General features: G+C 44.8%; 1 protein-coding gene across 1 annotated transcript in view; it reads left to right on the top strand.

Annotated features, from left to right (window-relative positions):
* Positions 1 to 1,611: 1,611 nt before the first annotated feature.
* The window catches only part of LOC149289478 (G protein-coupled receptor 54-like), a 128,121-nt gene continuing 105,307 nt past the window's right edge, over positions 1,612 to 24,425 (top strand). The window contains exon 1 of the mRNA XM_089490640.1: positions 1,612 to 1,849. Within this exon, the coding sequence (XP_089346766.1) occupies positions 1,612 to 1,849 (238 nt within the window). The remainder of the gene's footprint in view (positions 1,850 to 24,425) is intronic.

The following is a 24,425-nucleotide window of genomic DNA, read 5'->3' as shown; positions in this document are numbered from 1 at the left end:
TACTTATTGCCTTATTACTTGTAAAAAAAAACATAAAAAGATTGTGTATTTCTAAACTCAGGACAAATAGTACAATCCAGTTAGGTTTTTTCATTAGCCTTTGTAGATAAGTAAAATATATTGTTAAATAAATATTTTATTAGTTTTTATAGGTAATTAGATGACATGATCAAAAAATATATGTGTATATGCTCTATAGAGAATTGCCTTCTGGGAATTCCTATATAGGGCACATACATATACCGGTATGTTTTCTCTACACATGTTTAATTCTTTTTTCCTTATCTCCTTTAGGCATTGTTATAGTCATTGTATCTATATTGTAATTAAAAGTTGTGTTTTAAAGGGAACACATTTCAATGTTTATTTACAATAAAAGTTGGGTTAACCCCTACTGAGCCCCTGACGGGCAATCTCTTCCGTTATCCTTTTAGATTACAATGTATGATGGACTTTCAGTCGTAATTTACATCTCCAGGTCTAAAATGCCCACAGCAGTTGTGACGACAGCGCCACGGTTTATGGAAGCTGGGGTATGATTAGCTCTTGCAAAGGCGAGGGGCTCCTCTCACTCTCTGTCCATAGACTTAGCATGTGGTGCTGAAAGGACAGCTCTCACGTTGCCAGCGTCTCGCTACGGCTGTATAATAGTAAAAAGAAGCACAAATTGCTGGAACCCGAGATGTCTCTTTTTCTGATGGTATTACCTTACACCATGGGCTCCCTCTTCTCCTGGACCATCGGTGCTTTATCCAGAATCTCGATCTCAGTGTTATAATGAACATATCGTGACCATATTACATGATAGGGTTAATGCCTTTAGTACATAGTAACGCCTACAAAGTATGAAAATTACAGCTTTTCCACACTTTTTCATAGCAGTTCCCTGGGGCCCAAGCTCCCGATTTAAGTGCAGAAAAACACCCAACGTCCAATTCTTATTAAGTCCTACCAGCCAGCATCCGTCGCATTACCCAGCAGCTGCAATCGCCCAACATCCATGATAAAATAAGTACCAGCTCACGATCCATAGCACGATTACACAAAATCCATCATCTACACTGATACCCATTCATCTCCCAGTAGAATGGCTTGTAATAATAGGATTCGGTAAACTAAGCAGTAAGCACAACTCCCAATACTCTGAAGAAGGATCACATCATTCCCAGCCTGACATTCCGCTTGTATTCTCAGGCTCATGCACATTTCGGATTCCAATCATAAGAATGCGAAGATTATGATCAGGAGTCGTCTGTGACCAACTCGCTCTTTTTAAAAGCGCTCTAAGAAGCACATGGTTATAGGACAATGACTGGTGATCAACGGGTTATTTTCAAGAGGACTATACGCTCTGAGACTTTTTTCCACCAAAGAGGGGGCGTTTATTAAGCTCTCTTTAGAGCGTTCCCAAGAGAGTTCACATCATTCGTCCTGGTCAGCTTGAAGGACTTTGGGAAAAAGGAAGCCCTGGATCTAATGTTTGAGAAGTCATCGAGTACTACTACCCCGACCTGTCTCTGGACCTGCAGCAAGTAGCAGCCGAACCGTGTTAAGAACCAGTATCCTCTTTGACTCTCAGTGCTAAAGACCATCACAGAAGACACCCCTGACATGGATAATGACTCCATGCTGGTATTTAATGACTCGTGCATTGAGGGGACATCCTACATCTGCAGAAATCACTCAGAGTATTTCAGTGATCCTCCAAGACCTCCTCAACTGGTGGACGCCTGGCTAGTACCCCTGTTCTTTGCTATACTAATGCTGGTGGGGCTGGCTGGAAACTCTTTGGTTATCTACGTGATCTCCAAGCATAAGCAAATGAGAACAGTTACCAACTTCTATATAGGTAAGAGAAAGGATTTTTAGAAGGACACTCTGCTTATCTTTAAGCTAGTTTAATTTCTTTAATTATTCTGCATCACTGCCCTTCTCTATCTGCCCTCCTCTCTTGCCTGACATCACTTTCCTATGCTTTTGAGACATTTCCGCTTGAAGTCCCTTAGTGTGCCTCTTGGTATTTATCCTCAACGAGGCAGGTAAAATCCCTACCCAGCTAAAACACACACACATACACACTAACACGGACTAACTAACATCTTTAGAATTGCTATATCTGCATGACTTCTATATATTTTTCAATATTGCCTTTACCAAGCCAGAGACTATTACTGTATGTATGTGCATCCATGTGATGGTAGTTTCTCACAGAGAAGTCATAGAGCAGGAGAGAAGTGTCTATATAAAAAATATGGCTGGATGAAAAAGGAAGGAATGGTGGTAGTTGGAAAATAATTTGAAAGCAGTTGAGCAAACCTAAAAAAGACGAAATATTCTAACATATACTTCTGCATTGTGCTGTAGGTGATCAGATTGTTAAAGTTTCATCTGTAAAGGTTTTTGTTTTTTTATATTCTTAACTACTGCATTAGTAAAATAATTTCTATTATTGGTGGATGCCCAAACTCATCCTTTTAAAAAATGTTATGTGAAACAAAAGCAGACATTTATAGGCAGTTGTCATGCCAACTTAAGGTTTCAGTATTGTTTTTAAGTAATTAAACCTCTAGGGGAGAGAATAAAATGATGGTGAGCGTGCTGCTGAGTGCAATCGATGTTTTGTGCAAGTGGAACAGCATCTTTAAATTAAACCTTCAATGAATGATTTTATGGCTTTCTGCCAAGAATTCCCAATCATTGGCAAGCTCAAGCCATTATATGCACTTTAATGCATGTGATAGCAATGTCCTTTAACTTACAGTAAATAGTGTAAATAAGCAGAAATCACTTTATGAATCTGTGTGAATGTGCAGGATACTTACCACCAAGCAGCCAAGGTAATGGGAATGCTGGCAGCCAAGGGGGGCATTTAGCTGCAGCCCTGGGAGTTTTTTTAATTGATAAAGAATGCACATTAAAGTACTTCCAAAGTACTTTAATATGCATTTTTCCTTAGTGGGGATGTATGAGGCATTAGTGACTGCATGACTGTGCTGCTTCGCCTGTTACTAAATATATGTCTCATGAAATGTAAATAAAATGTATCACAACTAAAACATATAGAGACATGTCTGACTGATTTACTTAGAGGTGTTATATTTTTCATGTATTATACCTTGTGCTGAATTCCAGTGGTTACTTCTGCATAATAAGCTTGTTATTCACTATGCAGAGTTACTGCTTCAACAAAATGTAACTGTCAATTATGTACATGAAAAGCTGGATTAGTAATAATTAAATATCTATAGCAAAATTAAGAGTGTCTTGTTTAAAGAAGGTGTCTCACCTTCTCAGCTTGTTCTAGTGATCTATAAATATAAACGTTTAGGGGCTCTAAGACACCTGACCATCATACACCAGTGTTGTGAAAAAGTATTTCTTTTATTTTTGCCTTTTTTAAATGTTTCAGATGATGCAACCAATTGTAACATAACGGAAAGGCAATGCCAGTAACCATAAAAGGCAGCTTTTAAATGATCATTTAATTTATTGAAGGTAAAGCGTTAATCAAAACCTATACAGTATCACACAAAAGGGGAGCCAATTCCATATTGATGCCCATGATTTTAGAATAAACATAGATATATTTTCAATGTCAAAACACTTTTGTTAATGCTAAACTTAATACAAAATTAAGTTTGCTTCCCTATGTGCTTTTGACATGACATCACAAATGGCATCATCAATGACATAATGATGACATCATAGTGATTGCATTACATATGATTTACTCAATAGCCCTGAAAATGATGTTGAATGTTAAATAATGTGATTATTTACTTCTAGCATGTCAGTGTGCTGCTGAACTCCCAGGAGAGCATTATTATGACAGAGGGCTATCAGGAGCACTGTTCTGATATTAGATTACAAGGATTATTATGTTAAATTAAACCCATTTTTTTTACCATTGACTGGTTATTGTGCATTATTACAAACATTAGGGTACCTATGTAGGTTGATGCGCTGCCATTCTCTGAGGTGTTGTGAAGTACAATTTTACAAATAAATCTTCAGAATTATGGTTAAAACTGGATGTGCATTTACATCATTGGTACACTATCAGTGCTCTGGATTGAACAGAAGTGCTACAATAGCTTTAAATAAGTGTAAAGGTAGTGTTGCCAGATGATGTGTGTGTCACGTTCTACCCAGGCTGCGGAGCTGCATATCTATCTTGCTTCAGTTTTTCTGTTTTGCTTTAATCCATTCCTGGATTTCCGTATGCTCAGTTCTGATCTTTCATTCCTGGCTTCTAGTTCTGCTCTTTGCTTCAGCTCTGTTTCCTTTATAAAGTGTGTCCCACGCGTTTGTTCTGTTTGTCTCAGTCTTCAGTCTAAAGGTATGTCTCAGTGCTATGTGTTTGGTTTACATGTTTGGTTTGTTTCGTACTACTGTCAGCAGGGATTAGCGTTAGGACCCACCGTCATTGGAGTACTTTGGCGTAGTGGTGGGCTAAGCATACTATGGCCATAAGATGTGACGGAATCTCCAATAGTTATCATACAGTCCTAGGCTAGTTTCTGTATTTATGTGTGTCAGCCTGTCCTGTATCCCCGGCAGCGGGGTGTCCTGTCCTGTATCCCCGGCAGCGGGGTGTCCTGTCTTGTTCCCTGTTGTGCCCTGTGTTATGTATATCTTGTCTAGTTATGTTTATTCCTTGTCTTGTTCACTGTTGTGCTCAGTAATATGTATATCTTGTCTGGTTATGTTTCGTGCTTGGTCTCCCTGTCCCTTGCTTGTTATGTGTCTGCTATTTCTCTGCTTAGCTTCCATACTCCCAGCCTGCAGCATCCTGCACGTGATTCTTGTGTGATGTCTCATGCCTGTTCCAGGGTGCCCTGCAGGATTTCACTTTGTTCTGGACTACATCCGCTGCCATATCAGGGCGCTGGTGTTTGGCTGCACATCCATAGATCAACTCCACTACTGCACCGTAACTCCTGCACACAATCTTTGGGCGCTCTGGGTCTTTTAGTCATATGTTTGGACCCAGTCCGTGACAGTGTGGTACTAGGTGAGAGTACTTGTGCTGGATCTTTGATGTTACTAGTGGTGCCACTGATAAGGTGATTTGTGATAAAATGTATTGTGCTATTTATGCTGTCACCAGTTATGCCATTTGTAAGACAATTGATTATGTTATGTATGGTCTCATCTCTATGCCTATGTGATGCCATGTCTTATATCATTAGCAAGCTTAGTTTTAAAAAACTTTTTGTATTTCCTAGCTTTTTTTCCATGAAAGCGAGAAACTCAGTTTCTTGGGTTTTTTTGCCATTTAATTTTTTGTTTTTTAAGATATACATAGACTCAAGTTATAAATCCAATCTAATTGCATGCAAGAAATGTAGGGAGGTTTCCCATCACTAAGGTGCAAAATAAGTGGGCTGGACACATGACATGACTTTTAAAATATCAATTTTGACAATAAATAAACACTTTATACACTACACATATGCAATGACACACATATCCTGGAACTTGTTAAGCCCTGCCATGTGCTGTGCTCTAACCAAAACTGATCATCACATACATTGTAATAAAGACTGACCATCACATATGCTGTGATATGTACACATATACTTTTACACACATGCATCCATATATACAATTCCATACCATATACATTTATACACTTCTAATAACACATAACTAACCTTTGTTAAATCTTGTCTGGCACTCCTCTTCAACCACCACTGCCCTCATCTTTCGCCTCACCTCCTACTAGCCCCTGTCAGCCACCTCACCCCAAGGTCTGCCCATTTTAGCCACCCCATGTGAACTCCTCAGTCTCCCATCTCCACTCTTTAGCCACCTCAGCCCCCACATCTCCACCCTCACTTGCCATCTTTAGCTCCATTCTGCCTCCTGACCGCCAGTTGCACCTCAGGCTTCAACTGCCCCATTCAACCACCTCAGCCCTCAAATGCCCGCTTAAGCCACCTCAACTCTCCCTCCCCCTCTCATCTGCCATCTGACCCCTCATATGTCCACTCATCGACAACTACCATCTTCAGCCCACCACTTGCACTAGAAACTTCTAGGGATTAAGAGGGTAGGTTATGGGGCTGATGTTGCTGAAGGTTGGTGAGGGAGCAGATAGGGGGGCTGAGGCAACTGAAAGGGCAGTTGAGGAGATGAGAGGCAGGTAGAGGGGATGAGGTAGCTTGTCCTCTCCACAAATTGTAAGTAGGTCAGATTAATAAAAAACAAACCCTGCAGTACCAGAGTAGTAATTTCAGCTCTCTGGTACTGTGCGTGTTAATGGATGGAATTCCGAGCCGATTTTAAGTCTGAGCCAAGTCTGAGCATCCTCTAGGATGCATGCACAGCCAACATGTTACCTGAAGTAAAAACCTTTTTTTTGAGCTTTAAATGCGAATATCTCTTAAACTACAGCTCAGATTCGCTAGCTTAAAAAAGCAATTAGTGCTCAACCTAGTCCTTCTATGTGGTGATTTTGGTGACAGAATGTTAGGGACTGCTTGGGTGAAGATGATTTGATTGTGGTAAAGCATCAATTAAATTGTTAGAGGCGCACACCTGGCAAAAAAAACATATCTGGGTATCCATATTTGTTGTGATTTGTGTCACTTTTTTTTACCTCCTGAGGAAGCCGGTACAGGCAAAGTGCGTTGAGGTTTTGCACATTGAGAAAAGGACTCTTATCTGGACTTTAAATTTTTTATATATATTTATATATTTATATATTTATTTTTTATTGTCCATACCTACATTTATATAACAGTTTTTTTTAACCATTTAAGGGCTAGTCCCTCAATAAATTTACATAATAATTTTCCATCTATGGCATTAGCACTTTATTAAGGGTATATCCCTCATTCCTGTTTTTTTTTGGCAAGCCTATGAGAATTTGTATTTTTGGGACTTAACCCTTTCTGTTCTCTTACTGGACGGGCACTTTTACTCAACCAAGTTTTGTGCTTGGAGACCAAATAGCAACACCAATTAACAACAACTGAGGATTATCCAGATATCCCGGGAGACGCCGGTTTTACATCTTCACTGAAAGCGTGTAAGCACATTGTTCAGTGTGCACAACATCTTGTGAGTGCAGTTTTATCATTTAATTATACATCAGAGAGAAAGTATTGCACAATTTTTTTCTCTTTTCGTTTTGTCATTTTCTACTCAGATTCCAAGTAACTGAGAAGAGCAACAATATCACTCTACTGTGAGTGCTATAATTACCATACTAACAGATTGATCGGTTACTACAGGCTATACTATTGTTGTTTTTTGTTTTTGTTTCCTATATACATACCTCACATAAGCGCCTTAAGTGATTTGTGTGATATAAATAAATAAATATGTGAATTATTATTTTAGAAAGCTTATATGACCTTATGATTTTCTTTCAATGTTGAATAAAAAGTTGAACACAAAGTATCAACTTTGACTCCATTCTCTTTAAAACCGATACAGCTATATTAATGTTCAGGCCATACAATTTTAAGAAAGCCTAATGCATTTTATTCACTCCACTCATTGTGTACGTTATATTAATGCTGTATGGCCTTTATTTGCATGCAATATAAACTGTTTTGAACTGGCACCGGGAGACAGGAAGGTATCCGGGTCACATAACCCTGCGGTGAAACCGAGGCTGCTTGCACACTGTGTGGGAGCACCCAGACAGGAAGCTGCTGGAGAGGGGAGAGGTAAGCGAAGGCGGGTGGGAATTTGTGTATATATGTATGTATGTATGGAAACATTTCATGTGTAATTGGGTGTGTGAGCATGGATGTGTAATTGGGTGTGTGAGCATGATCATGTATGTGTAGATGTGTGTGTGAGCATGTATGTGTAAGTTGGCTGAGATGGAGTGTGCGTTAGAATGAATGTGTATGTGTGTGTTAGTGAGTAAGAGTGTGTGTGCAATATGTGTAAATGTGCTTACATATGTGTGCCAGAGTGTATGTTGAAAGAGGGACTAGGGGCAATGATGGCACAGACCAGCTGTTGAAGTTGGGGGGCCCTGGAGCAATTTTTGCACAAGGGCCCAGTGGTTTCTAGTTACGCCCCTGTTAACTGTATATTATAGAAAATAACATGAGAAAAAATAGATAAATGGAAAGCAAGATATATGTTTCCCCAACTTCCTAAGTATTCACAATAGAAGGCAGTTACATGGATTTTCTAGTAGGAATATGAAAAAACAGACTACTGAAATTATCACTACTATGAAAAATACACATGTGAATATTGTGTTTTAAAATCTACCCTTTTCATGCTTTATTTATATAATGCCTGTTAATGCAAATACAGTTCATGTATTAGTTATCTCTGCTTGCCTACAGCTAAATCTCATTTTATGGCTCCATGTCTTTCTAGAGTCCAATTTCTAGTTTTCTTATTACATCTGAAGAAGAGATCGCTAAGGTCTTGGAAGCTTATGTTACCCTACATTTTGCTCTATATTATGGTTTGTTCACTATCTTCTCTGAGACCAATACTGTAATATCCACTTTCTGTTACAAAGTCCATTGAATTCCCTTTTGATGTCTTTCTACAGAGGTAGTTTTTCATTAGGCCTTATCTATCTGTTTAAAACATAATAGTCACCTACAGTTTGAGTGTTTTTCTTCTTTCTTAGCAAACTAAAGGAGACATGTGAATTTTAAGTTTGTAAAGAAAAAAACTTCAAAATGTTATAGTGAAATCTAGTTTGAGCAGTGTCATTGATCTACAATTTAGCCTGTACTAAACACTTGTGTGCATTGGGTTTGGGTTCTTTGTGGACAAAATTCAATTATATTCACTTCAATCTTAGTACTTCTTAATATGTAGTATGCAGAATCTTTAGTTGTGTATGGCATGTTAAACCACTCCAACTTAATGATTAATATACCCTTAGATATGGAAATGGCAATCTATAGCATTTATCTAACATTAAACATGAATAAACAGGCCAGGAGGTCTGGGGGTCTCTGACTTCTGCCATCCTATTAGCTATTATATTGATGTAAACAAACTTTTTTAAAGTGGGGTCTCTTCCACCTAAGAAGCTTCTGTGCTTGGCAGTGGTTTATTACTGTTGAGAGAACTAGAGACAATATAATATTGTCTGTCACCGCAGCCAAAGTGATTTCATTTGATTTTAGAAAAGGGTTAAGAGAAATAAATTACTTATTAGATTTAGGAAATTTGGTTTAGAAATCAATTGGTACTTTATATTACCTCTAGCACTTATATGTATGGTTAGACAAGCCCTCTATGTTGTTATAATAGGGCATATAGAGCCGTGTATCTGGCATTCTGCACCAGTAAGATTACAGTAAATATTTAGAAACCACTAATAAATTGTATCTTGGCATCTAGCCCAATAGTTTGGCTTTACTGTACTATTTTAATAAAAATATAATAACATTTTAGTTTTTATCAGACATATAAATTTTTTTCACCCCCCTGCTTGCATATTGTATGTAAAAGCACCACCTTGTTTCTTGATTTGCTATGTTGAATAAACATTCACTTTTTATGTTAGTATGTTCATTACACAAGTTCAAAGAACAACAAAGCAGTATTTTTAACTACACACTAAATTGTCTGTTATTACAGTCTTTTCTTCACTTTACAACCAGAAATTAAATACAAATCATGATCTGTAGAACTGAAACATCATCTTTACTATGAACTTTACTATAATCCAGTTAAAAAAAACCAATGTCCTAACACAAAAAGCTGAGCCCTACCCAAACTCTGTCAAGTGCCCCCATTCCCTATTTATATGTCTTGGCGATCTAAACATACTTGTCTTATGTCATTGTAACTAAAAAAATACCAAAAGAAGTGTAGGATGTGTGCACAAATAGATTAATAAAAATACTTGTGCTATGTACATTGCTGCCCCATACAGCACTCTACACTATGCCTCAAATTTCCGAACAAATATACAGAGTGATACACTGATCACTGAAAGATTTAAATAAAACATCATACTAGCATAGTGTAGTATATCATTCAAATAAAAAAAATATGATCTGTAATGCACAAACACACTGTGGTAAGGAAACCTTGCAAACCGCTTCAGGGTCAAATCTTAATTAAAAAAAATCTTTAATAAAATCTAAAAATATATAAAACAAGAAGTACACATGTAGCGAAGGATCAATAATACATAGAAAGTCCTCCTAATATTGGAATCACTCACAAGATGTTTCACACTTAGTTTAATACATTTAAAAAAAAGTGCATCAATCAAAAAGATTTGACCCCATCTGAAATTTTAAAGCCTTCATTATCACATTGTGTTTGTGAGTGCATTACAGATCATTTATATTTATTTTTTATTTCATTAATATACTACACTATGGTGGTTTTATATTTTCAGTGATTCTGTGCCACTCTGGTTCTATATTTGTTTCTCATGTCACTGCTCAGCCAGCAGTGGGCTGCTGGCTGGGGCATTGCCTGGATGGGCAATCTAGATCTTTGAAGGGCTTGTGTGTGCAACCTTGGTGCAAAGTGGTGCTTTGGAAAGTTTTATTGTTGCAATCAGGTAATGTGGGTGTAAGGGATGTGGGGGCAATAATGTAAGGAGGGCAGGAGAATTCAAGTGAAGGACTCTGATATAGAAAATGCATGTTACTGTGTGATATTACCTGGCTGGGGCTCGGATATAGATAATGCATGTTACTGTGCAATATAACCTGGCTAGGGCTCTGATATAGATAATGCATATTACTGTGTGATATTACCTGGCTGGGGCTCTGATACAGATAATGCATGTTACTGTGCAATATAACCTGGCTAGGGCTCTGATATAGATAATGCATGTTACTGTGTGATATTACCTGGCTAGGGCTCTGATATAGACAATCTTTTGGGTAAACAGAAAGCATTTGCCACAAAAACTATTAGTATCAGCTGCACTTATGTACCAAAGAAACCATGGAGCCCCCCTAAGACCCATGCTATACCAAAATTACATCCCTGTCCAAGAAACCGCTCTGTCCCTGTCATCTGCTCTTGAAAACATTGTTTTCCTGCACTCCTGGCAGCTGCTTCCTGACGTCAAATTTCAGCAAACATCATTTCATTAGCCCAAGGCATTACTCCAGTTTGTTGTTTCATCTGACATCTTCTTACTGAAGCATTTCATATGTATCTCGAGTAGATGTGCAGAATGCACAGCTCATTATTTTGATAAAGAGATTTAAGCTCTTAGCGTGAAAGAATAAAGTCTTTTGGGTAATTTGTCTTTTTAGCCCTAGATTAGATAGGTGCAAGTGACAAATATGGTTGTTTTATTAAGTGCATTAAAATCTGAGCAAATCCAAATGCACAAGTCTAGTTTTAATATTGTTATCATAAATTCCCGTGAACGCTTCATAGGTTGAATATATAGTATCTATATATGTCTTGAAAGAAATATTGTACTTGTTTATATTTTCTCAGTATATAAAAAAAAAAAAAAAAAATTAATAAAAAAAAATATATATATATATATATATATATATACGTATTTGCTCGATTATAAGACGACCTCCCAAAATCTGAATATTAATTTAGGAAAAAAAGAAAAAGCCTGAATATAAGACAACCAGTAAATGTTAATTCATGTAAACTATGTAAACTATTTTTTTTTTAATAAAAGCTATGATTAAGAAAAATATTTTGTTTTTATTTCCTTTTATTTTCTAACCTGCCCCCCCCAGTTATGCACATCTGCCCCCAGGCTTACCACTCTGCCCCAGAAATGCCTTATACACCCTATATGCCACTGTGCCCCATGATATGCCTTTTGACCCCCTATGTGCCACTCTGCCTCCAGAAATGCCTTATACCCCTATATGCCACTCTGGAGTGGCATATAGGGAGGTATAAGGCATTTCAGGAGGCAGATGGCATATAGAGGGTTAAAAGGCATTTCTGGAGGCAGAGTGGCATTAAGGGGGTTAAAAGGCATTTCATAGAGCGCTCTGCCTACAGAAATGCCTTATGTCCCCCATTTAACACCCCCCCAAAAAAAACTTACTGGTGCTTCTGACTCCCGGTGTGTTGTCCAGGCAGCAGGTAGACGTCTACGCGATTCGCGTAGGCAACTACCGCTGCAGCCAGAAGGAGGTGCGGTTAGCAGCGGGGGTTTTCTGCGTCCATCGTGCATACACCCCCCGACTGTCAGAGAGAATTCCCCGCACCGGTGCACGGAACTCTGATCTCTGACAGCCGGGGAAGGTTTGCGCGATGGACGCAGACAACCCCCGCTGCTAACCGCACCTCCTTCCGGCTGCAGCGGAAGTTGTCTACGCGATCTTTACGGTTAATTTCAGGGGCAGTTATGGTTGATGGGGTGTTTAGGGTTAATTTAGGGGCAGTTATGGTTGAGGGGGGCTTTAGGGTTAATTTAGGGGCAGTTATGGTTGATGGGGTATAAGGGTTAATTTTATGCTGATGACTGAGGGTTAATTTAATTAATTTAATAAAGTTAACTGAAGGTGCAGTTATAGGTAAAGGGGGGCAAACTCAGGGGAATCTAAATCCTGGGGGCAGTGAACATTATTAATGTATTTATTTATAAAAGTATGGTATCAGTAATATTCTCTGAATGATTCGAATCTCTGTAAGATTCGGATCCCTGTAAGATCCGGATCCCTGTAAGATTCGAATCATTTCAATCATTTGAATCATTGAATCATTCGAATCTTCGGGTCATTCGAATCTTTGAACGACTCTCTGACTCTGAGTCATCGTTCCTCTGTGAATTAATGAGCTGTAACCTGACCCCAGAGTCTGTGTCTGAGTGCTCTGCAGATGACTCACTCTAGGATCAGGTTACAGCTGCATGATTCACAGACTGAACTGGCTCTGCTACAAATGAATCGTTCAGTCTACTGAACTGATTCATCTGGATCACTAAAAAGAATCGGATCAAATGAACGATTCGTTCATGATCCGGACATCACTACCCTTATGCAGAAGTGCAGAAGTAGAATACAGAAGAAGAAGAGCTGTGTGAAATGAGACAGGGACACGGAAGCCAGGAAGCTAGGGAGACTCGTTCCTGAACACTACATTGTTTGGAAATAAAGGTGCCTGGTATAGTGGTCCCGATACCAGGCCCTTAGGTACCTCCCTAGACCTTTCACTGATTATACAGTAGTAATGCAATAAAAAAAAAATCATACATCAAAAATATAAATATATATAAAACTCAAATTGTACTTTTTTTCTACAAAATTTAGGTTTGTGTAATTATTGTTATGGTGTCTGTATTTTGCTCTTTTCGGTTATGGTATCATTCTATTACCTATTTTGTTTATCTAACCCCATCAAGTCTACATTTAGGCCATAAAGGAAAACTGTGACAGAAAAAACATAAAATGACATATCAACTATCTTCAATATCTCTGGCCAGCAGTGTCACAAAACGTGCGTTATATTACACTGTGGTAGTAGGGCAGCAGAAGTGTGACAGCTTGCACAAAGGGTGCGAGCTGCAGTGAAGATGGAACTACCTTTGAGGTAAGAGAGAGGGAGAAATGTGTGAGGTACATTACATTAAGTAACAGTAAAGTGAGAGTGTATGCGTATGTATGTTTAACCCCTTAACATCCAATGACGGGCCGCAAAAGCGGTCGGGTTAAACAAGCTTAGAAAGTGATCTATGCAAAAGAGGGCGCGCGCGCGGGAGATTGATAGGCTTACTGTTCTAATTCAGCAGTTGGAATCCTTGCATAAGGATACGCTGGATGAGGCGACCTACGCAGACCTAACCTCCCTAAGGGGCCAACTGTCTGATATTCTCAACTCTAAGTTTCGCCGGGCTTCCCTGTATAGTCAGAGATTTTTCAGTGAGCACGGTGATAAGTGTGGTAAGCTGTTGGCCAAAATGATAAACCCACTTAAGCGCAATACGCACATTCACCGGGTCCGGGCGCCTGCGGGAGATCTGTCCCATTTCCCCTCTAAGATAGTGGATGCGTTTCACGCATTGTGACAGGGCCAGGCTAGCTGGCTCATGTGTCATATGAAGTTTAGCCGGGTCACGGAGCACTTTTGTGTTCGGTTCTGTATACCGTGACCCGGTAATATATTATATTGTGTTTATTGTGTAACCGGCCCAGAGACTGATGTGGATTCAGCCCCAGCCTTCAAAGAGACGATCCTATAATCTGGCTGGGGCTCTTAATCAGCCAACACAGCCCTGTCTGCCCAGACGGCCCCCGCACTACAGGGGGGATAACACAGGTGGGGAACCCATTGTATTCTGTAATCCCCTCACCTGATACATCCCCTGTATACTGATGGGATTTGTGATGGGATGTGGCTGATGGGATTGGGGGTTGGGTTCGGTACACATTGCATTGAGATTGTATAAAGTTCTGTGTGTTTGTAAATAAAGAGAGTTCTTCTTGGTTTACTACGGATGGTGGTCTGGATGATCCGTGGATAGCTGAGTGCTATCCGTATGAGGGACTGACTGGTGATTCCTCAGCCCTCAAACAGGGGTACCCAGCCTTGGGTACGGTGACCCTGTAACATTGGTTGGCAGCGGTGGGAAGAATCCCACGACTTGGGTGAAATCCAAACCACCAACTGGGATTGCAGACGAGAGACACCAAGAGAGCTCCTGGAGGTTTGTAGCAAAGGAAAGGCTACTCTGATTGCGGACTGCAGAGAGATGGACCGGCACCAGGATGCCCCAGAGGAGAGCCTCGGACTGAGTGCTCTACAAAAGAACATTCTATGGCACCTATCCCTGTACCCAGGAGGGGCTACATCGGAGCAAGTGACGGCGGTGATTAAAATGTGTCACCAGGAACTGAGCCAGAGTGGGTCTGTATCTCCCAGACTAGGGGAACAGACCACCAAAATATTGCACCAGGATATCCAACCCTTCCGAGAACCAGAGGATGAGACAGACCGGTTACAGCCGAGGTGTGTGAGCTGGAACACCAGCAGAGGCAGTTAGAGTCTGCGCCTGCAGACTGGAGGGATGATTTCTCCCATCCCCACTTTGAAACGTACTGGGCACAGTACTGGACAATGTGGGATATACGAGTTCCACTCCTGGGGGAGAACACGTTGCCGGAGTGGGAAGAAGAATTGAGGGGTCTCATATATGCAGAGCTCGACCTCCAGAGCCGCTACCAGGGATTCTCCCAGCAGTTAGCAGGTGAAGACCACAGCGACCCTCTGATGCTGTATAGCCCCGTCGACCCAGGACTGATATATGATGCCTTCCAATTTGACTCGTCCTTCGGAAGCCCCTGCCAGTACCGCAGGGATACAATCTGGGACAACCGTGCAGAAGTCCTGGTTTATGCTATTCCCCCCGAGCTGGAGGCTGTTATGGATTGCCTGGTCCAAGAGGAATGGCAGCTGGAGAGGGACTATAAAGAATTGCTGCGGAGAGTGGAGCTCCAGGAGTTACAAGGAGACTGGGAGCATGGTACTACAACTTGCGGGAGTGGGACCGAGGTCCTCTTCACCTACTCTGCGGCCCCTGCCCTGGCGAGAAGAACCGAGGTCCTCGCCAGCAAGAAGAAGCGGAGGAGGAAGCCAAAAGCTCCGACCCAAGTCCTCACCAACAACCCTGGCTGCTCTACCCCGGCAGAAGAGATGACTGTCCCCACCGCCCGAGTAAGTGGCACAATTCCCCTCACCAAACCCCTAGCTATGCCCGTAGAAGCCAGTGCCCCAGACTGTCCCCCTGATTTCCCGAGTGTCCTGGAAGAAGCCCGGGTCACTGCCCCAGAGGTTCCCTATGAAGTCCCCGGTGACCCGGTAGAGGCACCATTCCCTAACCTAGCGAGGACGCCAGAGGGGCTGCCGAGTTCCCTGGGTCCTCTCAGTAGCCTGGCGCAGGCCCTGGTTCCTATCCCTGTGTTCTCCGAAGTGATCCCTGGTTCCCCAAGTGTCCTGATAGAAGCCCAGGTCACTGTCCCAGAGTGTTCCTCTGACTCTTCCCGTGCCCAGGCAAAGGCACCTGTCCCAGAGAGGAAGATCGAGGGTCTGCTTAACCCTCCCGGTGGTCCAGTATTGGCACCTGTCCCTGCCCCGGAGTATTCCCCTGGGTCCCCTGAGTACCCCGCAGAGCTGCTTAGCTCACCCAATAACCCTGTAAGGGCACCTGTTCCTGTCCCAGAGTGTCCCCTAGGTCACTCCAGTGTCCCGGTAGAGGCCTCGCTTACTACCTCTACGTGTTTCCCTGGTTCCCCGAGTGCCCCCGGTCCGATCAGCAGGGTTTTCCTTCCATGCCAGGCCTGGCAGCTGCCCCAGACTCAGTTCCCAAGACTAGGGAGCAAGAGTCCCCACGTGCCCCTGTTACCCCGGTGAGGGGGATAGCCATGTGCCCCCGGCTGAGCTGGGACCGTCCTCCAATTCACAGAGGACTACTGACTATCCTTTTGGGCAACCAGGGCCCTGGCCCACCTTCAATGGATGATTCTGACAAAGGGGGCCATGAACTAAGGCCTGCACCTTTGAACTTTGTCCACTCGGACAGCCTGCAGCAGACCCGTGTGGATCTGCCTGGTCTGCCGGACCGTTGGTCAAGGGGGAGATCTGTGACAGGGTCACGGAGCACTTTTGTGTTCGGTTCTGTATACCGTGACCCGGTAATATATTATATTGTGTTTATTGTGTAACCGGCCCAGAGACTGATGTGGATTCAGCCCCAGCCTTCAAAGAGACGATCCTATAATCTGGCTGGGGCTCTTAATCAGCCAACACAGCCCTGTCTGCCCAGACGGCCCCCGCACTACAGGGGGGATAACACAGGTGGGGAACCCATTGTATTCTGTAATCCCCTCACCTGATACATCCCCTGTATACTGATGGGATTTGTGATGGGATGTGGCTGATGGGATTGGGGGTTGGGTTCGGTACACATTGCATTGAGATTGTATAAAGTTCTGTGTGTTTGTAAATAAAGAGAGTTCTTCTTGGTTTACTACGGATGGTGGTCTGGATGATAGCTGAGTGCTATCCGTATGAGGGACTGACTGGTGATTCCTCAGCCCTCAAACAGGGGGACCCAGCCTTGGGTACGGTGACCCTGTAACACGCATACTACTCCTCCCTTTATGGTTCGTCCCAGGTTTCAGATGGGGGTGCCAGTCACGATAAGCGGGTCCGCATCAACAGTTATCTTGCGAAACACGGTGTGCGCAAACTCACCCGCGAACAGGCGGAATCCATGGAGGCGCCATTCTCGGCTAAGGAGCTCTCCGCGGCTCTGAAGGCTACCCGGCGGGTCCGGACGGTCTGCCCCTGGGGTACTACCGCACGTTCTCGGCGCCCCTTTTCCCACACCTGCTTGCCGCGCTCAATGCCATCCGGGAGGGACTTCGGTTCCCCTCCCAGTCCTTGGCGGCCACGATCACGGTCATTCCGAAGGAGGGCAAGGACCCTGGTCTGTGTCAGAGCTACCGCCCGATCTCGCTCCTCAATGCCGACTTGAAGCTTTTTGCTAAAATGCTGGCGTTGCGTTTGGGTCAGTTCCTCCCGCTGTTGATCCACCCTGACCAAGCTGGTTTTATCCCTCGGCGTGAGGCGCGTGACAATAGTATTAGGCTTCTCTCTGTCATCCACAAGGCGGGGGTGGAGGTGCGCCAGGTCTTATTGTTATCGACCGACGCGGAGAAGGCCTTTGATAGGGTGGACTGGGTGTTTTTGGAGGCTACCCTGGAACATCTGGGTCCCTCTATGTTGGCCTGGATTGGGGCCCTCTATTCCTCGCCTACTGCTTGCGTGCGGGTTAACGGGGCTCTTTCTCCCCCTATAGCGATAAAGAACGGGACCAGACAGGGGTGTCCCCTGTCCCCGATGCTCTTTGCGCTGTCTCTGGATCCTTTTTTGGAGGCTGTCCGCTCGGACCCGAACATCTTACGGGACGGTGGCCGACATCATAAGGTAGCGGCATACGCTGACGATCTGCTGTTTATTGTTGACCGCCCCGGTATTTCGCTCCCGAATATTATTGAGGCTTTTCATCTCTACGGCGTGCTGTCTAACCTTAAGATAAACTATTCGAAGTCCGAAATTTTAAATGTCTCCCTGCCCCCTCGGATGGTGACCTCGCTTATGCCTTGCTTCCCCTTCCGGTGGTGCCCGGAGAAGCTGAAGTATTTAGGGATCTGGCTGACCGCCGACCCCGCACGGCTTTATCATGTTAATTTTACACCTTTGTTAGCCGTTTTGTCCAAGGACCTGCGGAGGTGGACGCCGCTATATCTCTCCTGGATAGGCCGGGTGAATGTTATCAAGATGAACCTTTTGCCTCGAGTGTTGTACCTGTTCCAGACGCTTCCGATTCGGATACCGCGGGAGTTTTTCCAGGTTCTCCGGTCTCTGGTGTCTAGGTTTGTCTGGGGCAATAAGAGTCCTCGGCAGCGGTTCTCCCAGCTCACGAGGCCCAAGTCTGCGGACGGGCTTGCCTTGCCTGATTTTCATGCGTATTACCGTGCTGCCCACCTACTTCGCATCTTGGAGTGGAATGCCTTGGGTCCCCTCGCTAAGCCATGGGTCGATCTAGAGCTTGGTGGGTTGCGGGGTCGTGTGTACCATGCCCTGTGGGGCCTGGGTGGTGGCCACGATGGCATTTCCCATCCTTTTGTGCTGGCGACACTGGCGGTTTGGCGGGAGGTGGGCCGGCGCGCCCTGTAAGGCACTTACCTGGCAGACGCGGGGAAGTTCCTCTCCGTCCTCCCGGCAGAAACGCCGGCACCGTCCCCTGCTACATGAAGCAGCCGCTCGCACGCGCGGCCACTTCATGAATATTTATGCGGCTGACCGCCGCCTGGATTCCGCTGCGTCGCTATGGCGACGGTGGGCGCGGTTACGTCAGGGACGCCGGGGAACGCCTCCCCGGGCTATTTAAACTTCTCAAACCTATCCACCGGTGCTCAGTTGTACTGGTGCTTCCGTACCTATTGTGCCCCTCGTATTTTTTCCTGTATCTTGTTCTATTGCTGGTATCCTGACCCTGGTCTGCTCAACGGCTATCGTGAACTTCTGGAATCCTGACCCTGGCTATTCTTACGACTTTGGGTATCTCCGGCATCCTGACCCCGGTCCGCTAAACGGTTATTGTGTATCTCTGGCATCCTGACCTCGGCTTTCCATTTCGGCTCCTGTGTATTTCCGGTATCCTGACCCTGGCTTTCCTACGACTCTGAGAACCTCCGGTATCCTGACCCTGGTCTGCTTAACGGAGCTGTCCTGATCACCCGTGCTTACAGTAACACCGCCAAGTGCCCTGTTATTCCACCTCAGGCCCCTTGTGCGTGTCCTGTACTGAGCAAGCGTGTTCCTTTCCTGCATCCCGGATTCCTTCTGGTAAGACGATCCTTACAGAACAACTGAGCCCAAACATGGAATCCGCAGGAATTGCTGACGCCCTCTCCGCTCTCACGGGACAAATTGCCTCCCTTACTCGTTCTCTTCAAGACCTCCAAACTAGCCACGCACACATGCAGCGTCAACTTCATGAACTCCAGACAAATCTACCTGCCTCCGGGGAATCCCCTTCTGGAACAGCTCCGCCCCCGGTGATGGAGGAAATCGGTGCTACTGCTCCTGAACCTAAGGTGCCTTTACCTGAACGTTTCTCTGGGGACAGAACTCGTTATCGCACATTCATGACATCCTGCCAGATCCTGTTCTCACTACAACCTAGAACGTACGCCTCTGACCATGTTAAAGTACGAACTGTGATCTCCTTGCTCTCTGGTGAACCCCAACTGTGGGCCCATCATTTGCTTCACACTAATAACTCCGTCCTGAATTCCTGGGCTGATTTCAGTCATGCTATGGATACCTTGTTTGATGACCCGTTTCGTTCCACCTCTGCACAAGCAGCCATACGTGCGTTACACCAAGGCAAAAGACCTGTGGAGAAATACGTCACAGAATTCCGGAGCCTGGCTTTTGAAAGTACATGGAACGAACCAGCACTTCTGGACCAATTCCGTCTGGGTTTATCCGAGAGCTTAAAGGATGAACTGGCCCGTGTGGGTATCCCCAATTCATTAGAGGATTTAATATATCTGACTATTCAGCTTGACCGCAGATTTCGGGAAAGACGCCTGGAACGCGCAGCTTCAGCCGTTCCTGCCCCGAGACGCCACTTCCCTCCTGTGGCTCATACTGCTCCTACGGCTCCTACCCTTCCTCCTCTCCAGTTACCAGCGATCATGCCCCCTCCGGAGGAACCGATGCAGATCGGATTGGCACGCGGCCCACTATCCGAAGCTGAGAAAACCCGTCGTCGGAGGAACAATCTGTGCCTATACTGTGGTGAACCCGGGCATCTGATCCACTCCTGTCCTCGACGCCCTCCTAAGGGTAAGCCCACACATACTACAGTTTGCTTGAGTTCCTTTCCTAGAGACGGGTCTCCTCACCTATCCATTCCTTTGTTTTTGCAGTGGACCAGTAATTCTACTACAGTGTCTGCCATCATTGACTCCGGTGCCAGTAGCTGCTTTATGGATCAAGACTTTGCCAAGCAATTGCACATACCAAAATTGACCAAAGCAGCTCCAATACATATCCAAGTAGTAGATGGCACTCCGCTATCCTCTGGACCCATCACCCAAGAAACACCACGACTCCAGGTACTACTGGGAAATAATCATATGGAACATCTGAACTTTGACTTGATCCCATCACCTATGTTCCCAATTATTCTCGGACTATCCTGGCTGAGGCTTCATAATCCTACGATAAACTGGGCCACAGGCACCCTCTCCTTCCAATCTTTTTTTTGTCGCACTCGTTGTCTCTCCAATCGCCAATCACTCCTGCTACTCCCTGACGATTCATCCTCTTCTCCGGTCCTACGTCTCCCCAAGCAATATGCAGAATTCAGTGACGTGTTCGATAAGAAGGGAGCCGACTCTCTTCCTCCCCAAAGGACTTATGATTGTCCTATCGATCTTCTCCCAGGAGCTCCCATTCCCTTTGGCAGAATATTTCCGTTGTCGGAACCTGAACTACGTTACCTCAAAGACTATATCCAAGAAAATTTAGCCAAGGGTTTTATTCGTCCGTCTACCTCCCCCGCCGGTGCAGGAATCTTCTTTGTAGAAAAAAAAGATAGCAGTTTACGCCCTTGCATCGACTATCGTGAATTAAACAAAATCACTATAAAGAACAGATATCCGTTGCCACTTATTCCTGAACTTCTGGACCGACTGAAAGATGCACACATTTTCACTAAAATTGATCTCCGGGGGGCTTACAATCTAGTTCGCATACGGGAGGGAGACGAGTGGAAGACCGCCTTTCGAAGTCGCTATGGACACTTTGAGTACCTCGTAATGCCTTTCGGTTTATGTAACGCCCCCGCGACGTTTCAACATTTCCTAAATGACGTGTTCCGGGACTACCTTGACATCTTCCTGGTAGTCTATTTGGATGACATCCTCATTTTCTCATCAACTTTGTCTGAACATCGGGACCAGGTTAAACTGGTCCTCAAACGCCTACGCTCACATCATCTCTATGCTAAACTAGAGAAATGCCAATTCGAATCCTCCCGAGTGGAATTCCTGGGGTTCATTATCACGGCAGGGAGTCTACAAATGGATCCTAAGAAAGTGTCAGCAATACTGGAATGGCCGATACCCTCTGATAAAAAAGCGATCCAACGCTTCATCGGCTTCGCGAATTACTATCGCAAATTCATTCGAAATTTCTCTCATATCATCGCACCCATCACGAGACTTACTCGCCAGTCCTCTCATTTCGCATGGTCACCTGACGCTCAGAAGGCGTTTGACATCTTGAAACGGTATTTTACCACGGCTCCTATTCTCATCCAACCCAACGTTGCTGAACCCTTTTATGTGGAGGTAGACGCTTCGGATGTAGCCGTAGGGGCAATCTTATCTCAGAGACATGGAGAAAAACAGAGTCTACACCCAGTAGCCTATTACTCTCGCAAACTCACCCCTTCAGAAATGAACTACAGTGTGGGGGATAGAGAATTGTTGGCCATCAAGCAGGCACTAGAAGCTTGGCGTCATCTTCTTGAAGGTACCATACACCCCGTGACGGTTTATACCGACCATCGGAACCTCGAGTATCTTCGTTCTGCACGTAGGTTGTGCCCGAGACAGGCAAGGTGGGCTCTCTTCTTTACAAGATTTAATTTACACATCACCTACCGCCCTGGATCCCGAAATATTAAAGCAGATGCCTTGTCCCGAATACCAGTTACTTCACATCACCCTAATAGTCAGTCCGATACCATCCTCCCATCCAATTTGTTTCTCACTCACCAACCACCCCTTATGGACTACATCCGTACTTCATCCCGTGGCGTGCCAATACCAAGAACACATCCTCCTATCCGTCGTACCAGGAACCTTCTCTATTACCGTAACATGATATTTGTACCACGACCGGCCCGTCTAAGGGTATTACAAACCTGTCATGACTCCCTCCTTTCTGGACATGGGGGCATTAAGAAGACCCTAGATCTCGTCCGACGTCATTTTTCGTGGCCTTCACTGGATCGAGACGTTACCTCGTTTGTCCGCTCATGTACCACCTGTGCCCGAACCAAGACCACACGCAAGAAACCGGTAGGCCTCCTCCGCCCATTACCTATCCCATCGGTCCCCTGGTCGAAAATTTCTATGGACTTTATTGTGGATCTACCACCCTCAAAGAAACACGACACAATAATGGTGGTGGTAGACAGATTTACTAAGATGGCACATTTTATTCCCACCATTGGTATTCCCTCAGCAGCGACCACGGCCACCTTGTTCCTGAATACAGTTTTTCGGCTCCATGGACTACCACAGACCATCACTTCTGACCGGGGGGTACAATTCACATCACGCTTCTGGAAGATCTTCTGTCGAAATCTGCACATTCGTCCCATGCTGTCCACGGCCTTTCATCCTCAAACCAACGGTCAAACAGAACGTTTAAACCAAATATTGGAACAATATTTGAGATGTTACACCACTCACCTCCAGAATGATTGGCTCCAGTTCCTCCCCCCGGCGGAATTTACCTACAACAACCAAAAACAACGTTCCATACAAATGTCACCATTTTTTGCAAACTACCGCTACCATCCTACCATGATTCCGGGCCTACCCACCGGACCTACGGTTCCTGGAATTACGGACCGAGTCACCGCTCTCGCCAGACAATTTCAAACCCTGAAAGAGAACCTGATCAAGGCACGTAAAACATACAAATTATATGCAGATCGTCATAGATCCAGCCCACCAACCTACCGTTGCGGTGACAAAGTCTGGTTGTCCACAAGTAACCTGCGCCTGCAGGTGCCATCGAAAAAATTAGGACCCAAGTTTATCGGTCCTTATGTCATCACCAGGATCATCAATCCAGTAACAGTGCAGCTGAAACTGCCCGCTACATGTCGGATCCATCCCGTGTTCCACGTATCTCTAGTCAAGCCTTGGGTAGCTAACCCTTTTTCTGGTCGTGTACCTCCTCCGCCTGCTCCTGTTGTCATCGATGGGGTGGAGGAGTATGTGGTACAAAAAATTGTTGACTCCAGGATCCATCGTGGACACTTGGAATACCTGATACACTGGAAGGGGTATAGCCCAGAAGAAAGAACCTGGGAACCGGCAGATCAGGTGCATGCCCCCGTCTGTGTTCGCAGATTCCACAAGTTGCATCCTCTCAAGCCGGGTTCTCCACGCCCCCAGAGGTCGCGTCTTGCGGGGGGATCCTGTAAGGCACTTACCTGGCAGACGCGGGGAAGTTCCTCTCCGTCCTCCCGGCAGAAACGCCGGCACCGTCCCCTGCTACATGAAGCAGCCGCTCGCACGCGCGGCCACTTCATGAATATTTATGCGGCTGACCGCCGCCTGGATTCCGCTGCGTCGCTATGGCGACGGTGGGCGTGGTTACGTCAGGGACGCCGGGGAACGCCTCCCCGGGCTATTTAAACTTCTCAAACCTATCCACCGGTGCTCAGTTGTACTGGTGCTTCCGTACCTATTGTGCCCCTCGTATTTTTTCCTGTATCTTGTTCTATTGCTGGTATCCTGACCCTGGTCTGCTCAACGGCTATCGTGAACTTCTGGAATCCTGACCCTGGCTATTCTTACGACTTTGGGTATCTCCGGCATCCTGACCCCGGTCCGCTAAACGGTTATTGTGTATCTCTGGCATCCTGACCTCGGCTTTCCATTTCGGCTCCTGTGTATTTCCGGTATCCTGACCCTGGCTTTCCTACGACTCTGAGAACCTCCGGTATCCTGACCCTGGTCTGCTTAACGGCGCTGTCCTGATCACCCGTGCTTACAGTAACACCGCCAAGTGCCCTGTTATTCCACCTCAGGCCCCTTGTGCGTGTCCTGTACTGAGCAAGCGTGTTCCTTTCCTGCATCCCGGATTCCTTCTGGTAAGACGATCCTTACAGAACAACTGAGCCCAAACATGGAATCCGCAGGAAT

The sequence above is a fragment of the Sceloporus occidentalis genome, unplaced genomic scaffold (genome assembly GCF_023333645.1).
Source record: "Sceloporus occidentalis isolate IW3139 unplaced genomic scaffold, rSceOcc1.0.p SCAF_45, whole genome shotgun sequence".
NCBI lineage: Eukaryota > Metazoa > Chordata > Lepidosauria > Squamata > Phrynosomatidae > Sceloporus > Sceloporus occidentalis.
The sequence above is the reverse complement of the archived record's forward strand: the minus strand, read 5'-3'. Positions and strand labels throughout refer to the sequence as shown.